General features: G+C 38.8%; 1 protein-coding gene across 1 annotated transcript; it reads right to left on the bottom strand.

Annotated features, from left to right (window-relative positions):
- Window positions 1-10,428: 10,428 nt before the first annotated feature.
- Window positions 10,429-11,289, bottom strand: LOC134633385 (gap junction delta-3 protein-like). Its single transcript, XM_063482243.1, has one exon. It carries the CDS (start codon window positions 11,287-11,289, stop codon window positions 10,429-10,431), a length of 861 nt encoding a protein of 286 aa, XP_063338313.1.
- Between the last annotated feature and the right edge of the window lie 934 nt (window positions 11,290-12,223).

Here is a 12,223-nt window from a genome sequence, read left to right as displayed (position 1 = left end):
GACTGCAGCACTGTCAGGTCTGGCCTTTTGGAAGTCTGGAGTCTTGTTCACCTGTCTGTCTCAGAGCAAATGCTGCCTTTGTTTTAAAAATGAAACTAGAATTCTTGTTATTATAATCTCCAATATATGACTCACAGTGAGACTGTACCCAATAAAAGTGATCAAAGGTAGCGTCAGGGTGTATCCATCCTAAGTGTTGATTGAGTTCACACTCCAGTGGCCTTAAACCAAAAATAAAACGTTATATGAGAACCTGCAAAGACTGCCAACAATATCATTAAAGACATAAAATAATAACAGCAGCCAATTAGCCTTTAAGACACTCTTACCCACTAACATTATAGAGTCAACTGCTGCAAATTTCTTTCTATTTTAGGATATATACGTGGTTTTGACTCTTTGAAATTGACTCTGGTGGAAATATACTGACTCGGCTATGTTCCAGAGATGACAGTGATGGTAAGATAAAATGGGTTGAACATTGATTTGCCTTTCAGTTGTACCAACTTGTGGTTGGTACAACTGGTCACAACATCAGATGTTTCTTTACTAAAAAAATGTGCTTGTATTTTGCTTCATTCAGTCAGCAATCACCAGAATAAAAACAGATGAAATATATCTACTCTGCCTCCTCTGCACACGTAGCTGTCCCTGTGATGTACACATTTGTATTCTTGTCTAAAAACACTCCAAATGAAAATCTTAACATCTTCAGTTCTGCCACTTTAATCTTCTTATCTGTGTTTATCATCTCTAAATCAGAAGTCATTACAAGTTTCACTACCATGTAAACTTGTAAACTTTTCCTTTTACTGTTGCTGGTATCCTTCTGTCACATATCATCCCTGACACTCATCTCCACCAACTCCACCCTGCCTTCACGCTCTTCTACACTTCTCTTGTGCATTGCCCATTACTTTGAATGGTTGGCCCCAGATATTTAAACACATCTGTCTCCCCACATTCACTTACATGTATTCTGTATTGCTTCTACAAGCTCTGTTGTCTTCTCTCCAGAGCATAACTCCACTACTATAGCCTCTCCTCCACCTCTTCGCTACTACAGATCACAATGTAATCTGCAAACATCACAGTCCATGCAAACTCCTGCCTGACCTCGTCTGTCATTCTAACCATCACCATTGCAAACAAGAAAGTCTCAGAGCAGCAGAAGTCACGACTGTCCTTAAACATTTCTTGCACCACCCTGCACATCTTCTCTAGCTCCTCTCTCAGCTTTTCTCAACCACCTTTTGGGATTATATCCCATTTTGACCTCGGGACTTCCTGGCCATACTCCGCGCAGAATATCCTGTATTCTATGCCCTGCCTGCTAGCATCTTGCATCCTGTTGTTTTGTGCTGGATTGTCTAATGTCTCTGGGGCATCTCTGCCTAGCCTGCACATGAAGTCTTGCCTGGTGTGGTAGACCCAGCCTCTATTAATCCTCTATCTGGATAGATAGAGGAACCATTTTTCTTCCAAAATGGTTCCTCTTTTTTCTCCATTTTCTGCTGCCTGAGGTATTCACTAAGATCAGTTATGTTCATCTTCCGGATGTACATGTGGATCTTTGTTGTTTAATCCTGAATAGTGGTTCTGGCCTCCACTAGTCCTCAGCCTCCTTCTTTCTGCTTAACATGGAGTCTCAGGGTGCTGAGTTCGGGGTAAAACCCTCCATGCATTGTAGAGAGCTTGTCTTGATGTTTTCATTCCATGTGTGAGGCATCGAGTGGGCTTTCTTGTAATCAACCCTGGTGATGCACAGGTTGGTCACTCTGTTCTTTCTACCAATAGCTGAGGATTTGTGCCTTGATGCCTGACGGAAGCTTCAATGTTGTGCTGAGGCAGGATGTTGGCCAGTAGTTGGATAGACTGTCCCATCTTTAGCCATTCTGGGTGGATCCCATCCATTAGCAGCTGGCTCATTTGTTCAGCTAGGAGCTCATCGAGTACAGTTAGCCAGTAAATGCTTTGTAATGTAACAAGTAGTATAATTTTTTTTGCAGACTCTATTTTAGTGTACCTACCTTCAAGTATTTTAAGTTATTTATAATTAGAGAGTAATTTCAAATAAAATATGTTGAAATTCCATTTAATTACAGTGGATCTATGCTCTTTGTCACAGCCCCTGTTATAAAGTGTTATTTTTTTATTTTTTATTTTGTTTAGACATTATTACTGGGCAGCAAATTCAAGAGCTCTATTGCACTGGCAGTGGGGTTCGCCTACTGATTATTGTTATGATAAGCTTCCGATCTGGCTCCAGGTAGAGGCAGCAACAGTATCTGAAGCCTCATTACCAGTCTTATTGTTTTCTAACACGGGTTCTTCTAATATTTCGATCAGTCGTGATTTTGTTGTTAAACACTCCTTAAAGATATTAAGTCAAATTAGGAAATCTCTTAAACTACCTGACTTTTCAGTAAGAATGCCAATAATACATAACTACTTGTTTAAACCAGGTAAAATGGATAGGGTGTTTTTAGAATGGGGGGAAAAGGGATTGAAATGCATTGAGGACTTATATATAGATGACAAGTTTATGTCTTTCCTTCAACTTCAACAAAAGTTTCAGTTACCTCAATCACATTTTTTTTCGTTATCTTCAAATAAGGAATTTTGTTCAACGAAACTTTTCAGACTTTCCACTGAAGCCACTAAGTCATACTTACTTTGATAAAATTCGGAAAGCAGATTTTAAACATCTGATATCTCAGTTTGTCAAGTGCTTTACAATCCCAGTTGATTCTGATCGAATTAAGAATACATGGGCTGAAGACCTCGGTGTCCCTTTGTCTGAGGACCAATGGTCAAATTGTTTGTCCAATATTCAGAAAGGCTCAATAAATATAGATATAAACTAATCCAGTTTAAAGCCATTCACAGATTACACTTTTCTAAACTTAAACTTAACTGGATCTATAGTTCTATATCCCCCTTATGTGATAGATGTAATATCGGTGAAGGTTCCCTTGCACATCTATTTTGGCATTGCCCTGTCTTGAAAGCTTTTTGGAGCCAGATATTTACGTGGTTTTCAAACCAATTTAGGAAAAAAGTACCACTTGATGGTACACTGGCTATACTTGGATCATTTGCATCAATCGAATCTTTTTCCTTTTCACAAAAACAGATAATTACAATGGGTATGCTGGCTGCAAAGAAACTTATTCTTTTACAGTGGCGGTCTTCTTCGGCCCCGTGTTTTAAAAGGTGGCTTAATGAGATGGTGTCTGTGGCCAGGGTGGAACAGATAAGATTTGATAGAAAGGGGAAACTGGCGAGTTTTTGTACGATTTGGCAGCCATTTCTAGAATTCTTAAAAATTAACTGATCATAATTCATGCCTCACACTCCGCATGAATTTTCTTATTTTATTTTATATTTCTAATTTTGATTGAAACTGTCAGAAAAAACGGCAGCCTCGAGCAAGCCAGGATATTAGTTTAAAGAGGTTGTTAAAATTATACGTTAAAATGTTGGTGACACAATAATTTCATCCTAGTGGCACTGACATATTCACAGGGTTAATTTTTGAGACAAAATATCATGAGGTAGTCATGATTTTGCAAATATTCCACCTTGTAGTGCAGTTTGCACTACAATTGTTTGGCTGCTGATGTAAATTGATTGATTAGTGTACATTTGACAAAGAATCTGAATTGTCTCACTTTTTATATGGCACAAATCAATGTGTTATTTTATCAAGAGGCAATATGTCCTAGTGCAGTCAGAGGGGAAAAGCCAGGGCCAAAGGTGAGGCACATCAAGCACAGAATAATAATTTTGTGGTCATCTTAGATGAGTTTTATGGACAAAAACCACCAGTTCATTTAGTGTTCCCTTAGAGCTAATGTATAAGAGAAGTTGGTGTACTATAACTGAAGTAATCGTGTTAAGATAAGATTACCTTTCGTTTTGTCACAGCAGAAAGGGGACAGTGCAAAGTTATATAGCAAAAATTAGAATACAATAAGAATAATATACTGTACACAACTGTACAGAATAGAATAATATAGAATAAAATATACATTAGGATAAAAATAGAATACAAATGTTATATACACCTGAGTAAAAATACAACTTACAACGTCTTATTGCACGTGTGTGTGTTTGATCAGCTGCAAAAGTCTTTGTTGTGGAGTCTGACAGCAGTGGGGAGGAAAGACCTGCAAAATCGCTCCATCCCACATTTAAGTCCTTAAAGTCATATTCTTTTATTGTCTTGACTGTATTTGAAGCTATTTTTATTTTTGTATGATACCTGATTTATGTGGAATATGGCTGAAGTAAACTAAAGTCTAAAATACTTAGTCAGTCATTTGTTTAATAGTAATTTAACATTATATAATTCACATATAAAACTATGAATTGTAATTTTAAATGGTTTAATAGCATGTAGAATAGCATATGTAGGCAAGTATATTTCTCCTTTTTTATCAAGAAGCAAAGACGAAAAGGAAAAAAAAAAGAAACAGGGCGGGGTTCGGTGGTTGAAACACCCGTCCCCACCAATGCCAAAACCAAATCTACGCCCTTGCTCTCGGTACAAAGAGCACTGGTTGCAGTGATAAAAAAACACGCCAAATATAAATGTGCTATGATTTCTTTTTATTTCTTTTCTTTTATTTCAAAAGAACAATCATTCTGAAATCCATTAGCAGAGACAGCAGTCTGGTTCATCAGCAGATTCACCTTTAGTTTTATGTTCACTCTGCACTCTGTGGGCACATCCACTTCCTCTATCTCCATTTAACTGTCAGACAGGCCATCATCCTCATCATCTGACCCCAGGATTTTCTTGGGTTTCTTGGTAACAGGCATGAACCAAAGAGCGGTGCTGTTTTTGATGCTGCTTTGCATAAGAATGGGTTTCTTTGTGAAACTTTAACAAACTTGTACAATTAAAGTGCAAATCTTCACAACTTATGTATGATTATCAACATTTTTAAGGGCTCTGATATGCTGTAATATCCATGTCAGACTAAGTTTTCCACAAGACAGGTGTACACTGGTTCAAAATAAATATCTACTATTGTAAAATAAATATATAGATATAGATATAGATATAGATAGAGATGGATGGATGGACGGATGGATGGATGGAAAAATCTAAGTTGTACACAAGCGAAATATAATTCTGCCAAAAATATTTATTTATCACAAAAAGCAATACGTGGCTGGGTTATTCATAGACTTGACAAAGGCATTTGACACTACAGATCACAATATATTAATAAGAAAACTGGAACATTATCGTGTCAGAGGGGTAGTTTTAAATTGGGTTCTGAGTTATTTAATTGACAGGAAGCAGTTTGTGAAATTAAATGGCTGTTGCTCCTTATGTATGGACATTGCTTGTGGTGTTCCCTAAGGGTCAGTGTTGGGTCCCAAATTCTTCAGCTTACACATCAATGACATTTGTAAAGTGTCCAGAGTATTAAAAATGGTACTCTTTGCTGATGATACAAACATTTTCTGCTCTGATGATGATCTGCAGCATTTACTGGATGAGCAACCCGTTCTCACTCCTGGGATGAGATGACTAATGAAATAATTAAAGTAAAGTTCTGGCTTAAAAACAACAAATCATTAAATTTGAATAAAACTAAAATTACGTTGTTTGGAAATAGTAGTTTAAATACAAATGCTAAGATTCAAATAAATTATAATAATTTCTAGGGGTAATAATACATGAAAAACTTAACTGGAGAGCTCACGTAAGATATATTCATTCCAAAGAATCAAGCATTGGAATCCTAAACAAGGGAAAGCAGGTATTAGACGGGACATCACTTCATATTAGAGCTGGGCGATATAAGATTTTTTCATATCACGATATGTTTTTTTCATTTCTGGCGATAACGATATATATCACGATATAAGCCAAATAACTATATTTGTAAGATTTAAATGTGCCGTTGCTCACAAGTAAAATGTGAAATAATTAGCAGCTTGTTTTAATTTAAATATTTATTTCCCATAATAAGTTCAACAGGGTAGATGTACTTAAGGAACATGAAACTTCAGTTTCAGATAAATAAAGGCAAATATTGCAAACTACACAAAAGGCAGCCGCTAAAGCGTTTAAGTTTCAAAATAGAACAAACAAAACAGACTACTAAATTGTCAATTCCACTTAGAAACAAAATTTTTATTCTAAAAATAAATCTTAGTTTGTTTTACAGAAGAACAGACAAAATTGACTAACTTTTGTCAATATCAAATAAACTGAGAACTAAAAGGAAATTCTCAATCTCTCCTTGTTGTATAGCTTAGCTTTTCAAACAGTTTTAACAGTGACTTTAGTCTGACAAAAGCCGAATGACGAATTAGCGCTTTCAGTCAGAGATTGAGCATGCACCGGTTTATTGTATTTCCAGACTTGCTTTCGGCACAATTTTACAGTGCGCGCTACTCTGTTTTTTGTCAGACTTGAAATAGCCGAAATACCTTCACACTACGGAACTTCTCTGGCCCTTCCGTTCGACAATCTCTCCGGCATTGGAACCATCATTGTTTTTTTCTACGGTAACCTTCGCTCACGCTCTCGGTTGATTTTTCTCTAGTCGGCAAACTCATTTCCTTCATTACCTGGGTGGCCCGGCTGCAAAAACAAATACACATGTGCGCCTTGGCACTTGTGCTGTACGTAACAAGTCACGTGACGTGACGCTGCGGCTGTGATTGGTTAGGCTCTGCGCTACTCAATTTGGATTGGCTGTTCTTTTTTTTTTTTTAAGAGGACAAGAGAGATGAGGCCTAGGGCTGGGTATCGTCACTGATTTCTAGAATCGATTCGTTTCCGATTCACAAGGTCCCAAATCGATTCGATCCACTATTCGATTCAATTCGATTCGATTGATTCGATTCAATTTGATTCAATTAAATTCGATTTGAATCTGGGAAATTTTGACAGTCAGAAATATTATAATTCAGATCAGTACATTTACATATTTTGTATCTATAAAAAGGAAGCTGACACACGCAAGACTTTATCAAAGGTGTAAGCTTCACAGCAGATGCCTTTGTGTCAAAGTAGCTGAAGATAAAACACAGAAAAACATGAAGGTGGTTTTCCTGGCCTGGGATTTTATAAAAATATTCTGCAGTACATCAAAAACGAAAGAAAACCATTAATCAACATATGAACGTTACCTCTGACGTTACAGCGGTTTTATTAGAGACACGGCTAAGCGTTTTGCGTTTTGCATAATTTTAAAAAGTTTAAATTTGTTCAGTATTGAACGGCAGAAATTAGGTTTTCTTTTCGGAAGTATGTAAAACGAAAAAAAAAAAACAACCCAGCGGCCGACAGCGCTGTAAACAACGGTAGACTTGTGCGTAACAAGCAAGCGAATAATGCAGAAAACAGATTTTTAGACGGAAAACTTTTCTTGAAGTACAGAGAGAGAGAGAGAGAGAGAGAGCTGTGCATGAAGTGTAATTTTATCATGGTGGAAGCAAAACAGTAAAAGTCAGAGTGATTTCATGACGATGTTTATGTGAAGCGTAGTTTGGATCTTCTTTTGCTGCTGGTTCAGTCAATATTGTTTGGAGAGAGATAAAACTAACAGCTTTATAATCAGCGCAAAAGGGGCGTGAACACAAAGCGCAGACCCGCCGAAACATCAGAATCAGCGAGCCTGTCGGCTTTCAGCCCCGACCGTGTCCGTGCAGTTGTTGTGCCAAAAAGTGATTGTCTGCCAGAAAGTGATTGCCGTCCGCGGGAGCGCGCGCAGCCGCTTAAAGCTGCAGCGCCCGTCGGGTGAGAAAGGCGACATCTCACTGATTCTGATCCGCGGGTCCGCGCTGTGTGTTTACGTCCTTGTGCAGAATCCGTGTACCTGCTCTCATTTACTGTCTTAGCTGTTTGGTGGTTGTTGAAATTTTGTGAGGTTTCACCTGAGATTCTGGCGCCAAAATAAATTTATATTAAAAAATCGATTCAGGATTTTAATGAATCGATTTCACGTTATCCAAGCCAGAATCGATTTTAATCGATGAATCGATTATTAAAACCCACCCCTAATGAGGCCTATCGCAATAGTTAAATTTTTCTATCGAGAAAAAGTTATTTCGCAATACATATCGTTATCTTTCTATCGCCCAGCTCTACTTCATATTATATACTGTTCACTGGTTTCCCCTTACTATATTGCGCATAGTACAGTACATTACATTACATAAAAGTACATTACATTCACTTTTTACTCTTCAAATAAAAGAAGAAAACAAACAGTTTGAATCATCCACAGTGCAGGTTATAGGGATCATACAAACTCACTTTTCTTGCAGTATGAAATATTGAAATTTGCTGATCTAGTGAAATTCCAAACAGCACAAATTCTATTCAAAGCAAAAAATAAGGAACTGCCAGGTAATACTGAGAGTATGTTTTTTTTAAAACAAGGAATTTATAATTTAAGGGGTTTTTGTAACTTCAAAATTGTGAAGGTGCGTACTACAAGAAAAAGCTATTGTGTTTCTGTGCATAGAGTGAAGCTGTGGAACAGTTTGAATATGGAGTTGAAGCAACATACAAACATGAAGCAGCTCAAAAAGAGTTATAAAGATATGATTTTCTTGAATTATAAAGAAAGGAAAAATGTTGAAATTCAGTGAATGTCTCTATTTCGAAAATTTCATCATGTGATGTATATATTATCAGAAGTCTGTTTGCTATTTTTACTACAGATTATATCAGTAAGGAAGCTGACTAAATATTGACTCATAGCTTATGGCAAAGGGGTGGGATTAAATAAGTGTGTACTTCTTCCCACTCCTTTTCGATGTGTAACTGAATCGGAACAGATGAAGCAATATTGAAATATATTAACTTTATTTGTATAGTATTTTTTTCTCTTCTTTTCTTTGCTAAATGTACCCTTATATTGTTTACATGATCGAAATAAATTAACAAACAAACAAACAAATAAACAACACATGATTGTTGTCGTTTGTTGTCAAGGCTCAGTCAAAGCTGCTGAAGCCTTGACTGAGTTGAATCGTAGCCCATTTATGCAGAACAGGAATCGCTTCCTTCTTTTAGTTGTTCTCGACACACACATGCACAATGTTAATATATCTGATCAGAAGCATGGAGGAGATTCCAGGAGCCAGTTACTTAGTCTAGCAGAGGTGGAGAGGGTCGTAGAAGGTCTTTAACCCACTAGCAGGACTAGTATCTCCTTGTTCATGCAAGGAGGAGCACGATAAACACTGACATTTGACATGTGGGTCATTTTGTTTCAGTCCATCTGATTCTGCCAGGTTGCACCTCAGTTTGTCCAGGAGCTCAGTGATGCCCTGATCCAGAGCATGCCCAAAGTGGTCAGGCATGCATACAACCATGTGTGGGTGATATAAATTACTCATGCTTCTGTTGGTGTGTGCAAATATGTGGGAATCGATTTGAAGGCTTTATGGAGGCCAGCCACTTCAGCTTCTCCTCTGCCACCTTGACCACACTGACCACTGTGGTGTCAATGTGGTAGTCCTTGTAGTCTGTGATGAGAGGACAAACCTTCTCTGTGCCATTTAGCATCGGCTCCAGCACACTCTCCTTGTAGGTCTGGACCAGAAAGTCAATAAAGAGTTCGGTAAAGTGGACTTAAAAGTGGTCTTAAAAGCATTGGATACATATAAGTATATTTATTTGAGTCAATTTAATAAAGCCTAGAACACTCAGGAAGCCATTCTCTCTCTTCACCATAGGCAGAGGGTCCTCGCCCAGTAGTAGTGTAGCATGCAAACGAAGCTACACTGAGTGAAGCAACAGCCTGGGATCAACCGAAGGAACTCCTCAGCCTTAAGAAGCCACATCAGCAACGTCAACACAGTAATTAGCCACAGTCTCAAAGTGTGTGGGCAAGTAAGGTGGAGGCTCAACCTCTGAAACACAAAAACCAAATGCCAAAATTCACACAAACAAAGGAGAGAGAGAAAGCAGAAGGGAAGAGAAAAGATAGAAGAGCAAGTCAAACCAGTAGGACCAAGGCGTGGCTCTCCAAGAAATATAAAAATAATACTCATTTTCAAGGTTTCTTGGGTTTTATTTTCCTCTCGGTATGGCCTGAATCCCCTGCTGGGTTAGAGGTTCTATGTTTGATGAATCTGACAGCTACAAAAGGGCCACACTGACTAAAATCCAATCACCTGTAAGGAAGTTTGTCAAGTGTTTTCCAGGAAATGTTTCTGTCGCAAACTGTTTGCAGACTTTCGTCATTCACCAGAACTAACAAGTCAATGATGTCTCTCATGCGTCCTTCTTATCGTCTGTGCTCGTTTTGTCATTTTCCCATAAGTTTCTTCATGATATCTCCAATACACATGAAGAGGAAAACATGTAGAGGGAATTAGAAATGTAGTCACAAATTTATGATAGAAAAAGGAGGATGCTGCGATTGCAGCATATGTGTCCTCTCACAATGTAAGCCTCGAGGCGCTCACATATTTTCCTCTTGGATTCTTGTACTTGTGACTGATGCTGGAGCTCTGCCGACTGGAGATGCTTCTCACTGATCCCTTCTTCATTCTCACAGTGCTGGCCGTGCTCACTGACATCGTCTCTCCTCCTGATTTCTCCTCTGTCTCCTCTTGCTTGTGGTTGCGGAGGTTCTCGCAGTCACAGTGGTAGATTCTCTCCGCCTGGTCTGAGCAAAACCACTTACAAGAGACGTAGAGAAACTCGACAATGCTGGAAAATGCTGATACTACCCCTACAGCAAAGTAGAAAAGGAGGAAGATTGTTTTCTCTGCAGGTCGGGAAGTGAAGCACTCCACTGTTAGGGGGCAGGGAGAACGACTACATGGGAAATGGGCCTTCACCTCAAAGCCATAGAGGCGCCACTGGACAAATAAGAAGCCGATTTCTGCCACTATGCGGAAGATCACAGTGATAATGTAGAGCGCCCTGAAAGTTTTTTCTTCTCTGTTCTTCCTGCTGCTCCTTTTCCTCGACGAGGAGCTGTTGGCTCTCTTTTGATCTTGATGTGTTACATACACGAAGTAAAGCAGAGATGGTGTAGCGATGAGGATCAAATGAAACACCCAGAATCTGTACTGGGAGATGGGGAAAGCCTCATCATAACACACCTGCTTACATCCTGGCTGGAGGGTGTTACAGGTAAATTCCTCCTGCTCGTCCTCAAACATTTCACTGGCCACAGTTCCCAGGATTAGTATCCTAAACACCAAAACGAGGACGAGCCAGAAACGACCCAGCATTGGTAAATGGGTCTGGAAGTCTTTAAAGAATCCACCGATGAAGCCCCACTCACCCATGGCTGCAGCTCTGTCAGGTCTGGCTTCTTGGAAGTCTGGAGGCTTGTTCACCTGTTCGTCTCAGAGCAAATGCTGCCTTTGTCTTTAAAATGAAACTAGAATTCTTGTTATTGTAATCTCCAATCAGTGACTCACGGTGAAACTGAACCCATCAAACCTGATTAAATGTTGCTTCAAGGTTTATCCACCTTAGTTGCTCAGTGGGCTGTCTTTGTGGGCTGAAACCAAAAATGTAGCAAAGAACCCGCAAAGAGAGTACATAAAGGACAACACTTCAGGAAAAAAAAACTGTAGCAACAGCCTGTAATAAATCCTTTTAGTTCATTTCCCCTTCAGTTAGCATAAAATACAACCAGCTAACATTGTAGAGTACAGTAACCAACCTCAAGACTGATCCAAGGTTCCATTTCATACATTTGAACTTTGCTAATGGACAGGTTGAAACCTAACTCCTACATTTCAGAGATGCCAGAGATGCCAAGATAAAATAGTCTGACGACAGTGTTAATCTACTATGTAGAGAGACTCATGTTTCACTCATGTAAGTTTCCTAAACGGCAGAAAGCTGTACCTTCACATTCCCTGGTTATATGAGTGCTTGTATCAAAGTTTTAAATTATGCATGTAGTTTGGTTGATTCAATTAGTAATAACCAAATCAAATCATTTTTAGTTTTTGAAGTTTAATATTTTTATCCATTCATCCTCTTTTCCAATTTAGGGTCCATCGGGGGGGGGGGGGGGGGGGGGGCACGTACCCATCCAAATCATTGGATCATGTGCTCCAATCACTTCCATGACCACAGGTGTATAAAAAAAATGCACTTAGGTATGCAGACAGCTTCTACAAATATTTTAGATTAGCTCAAGAACAGTGCGTAGGGTGGCTTTTCATAGCTGAGCAGCTGTATACAAGCCTTTGATCACTAAGCTCA

Source organism: Pelmatolapia mariae, linkage group LG8, assembly GCF_036321145.2.
Source record: "Pelmatolapia mariae isolate MD_Pm_ZW linkage group LG8, Pm_UMD_F_2, whole genome shotgun sequence".
Lineage (NCBI taxonomy): Eukaryota > Metazoa > Chordata > Actinopteri > Cichliformes > Cichlidae > Pelmatolapia > Pelmatolapia mariae.
This window is presented reverse-complemented; position numbering and strand designations above follow the sequence as displayed.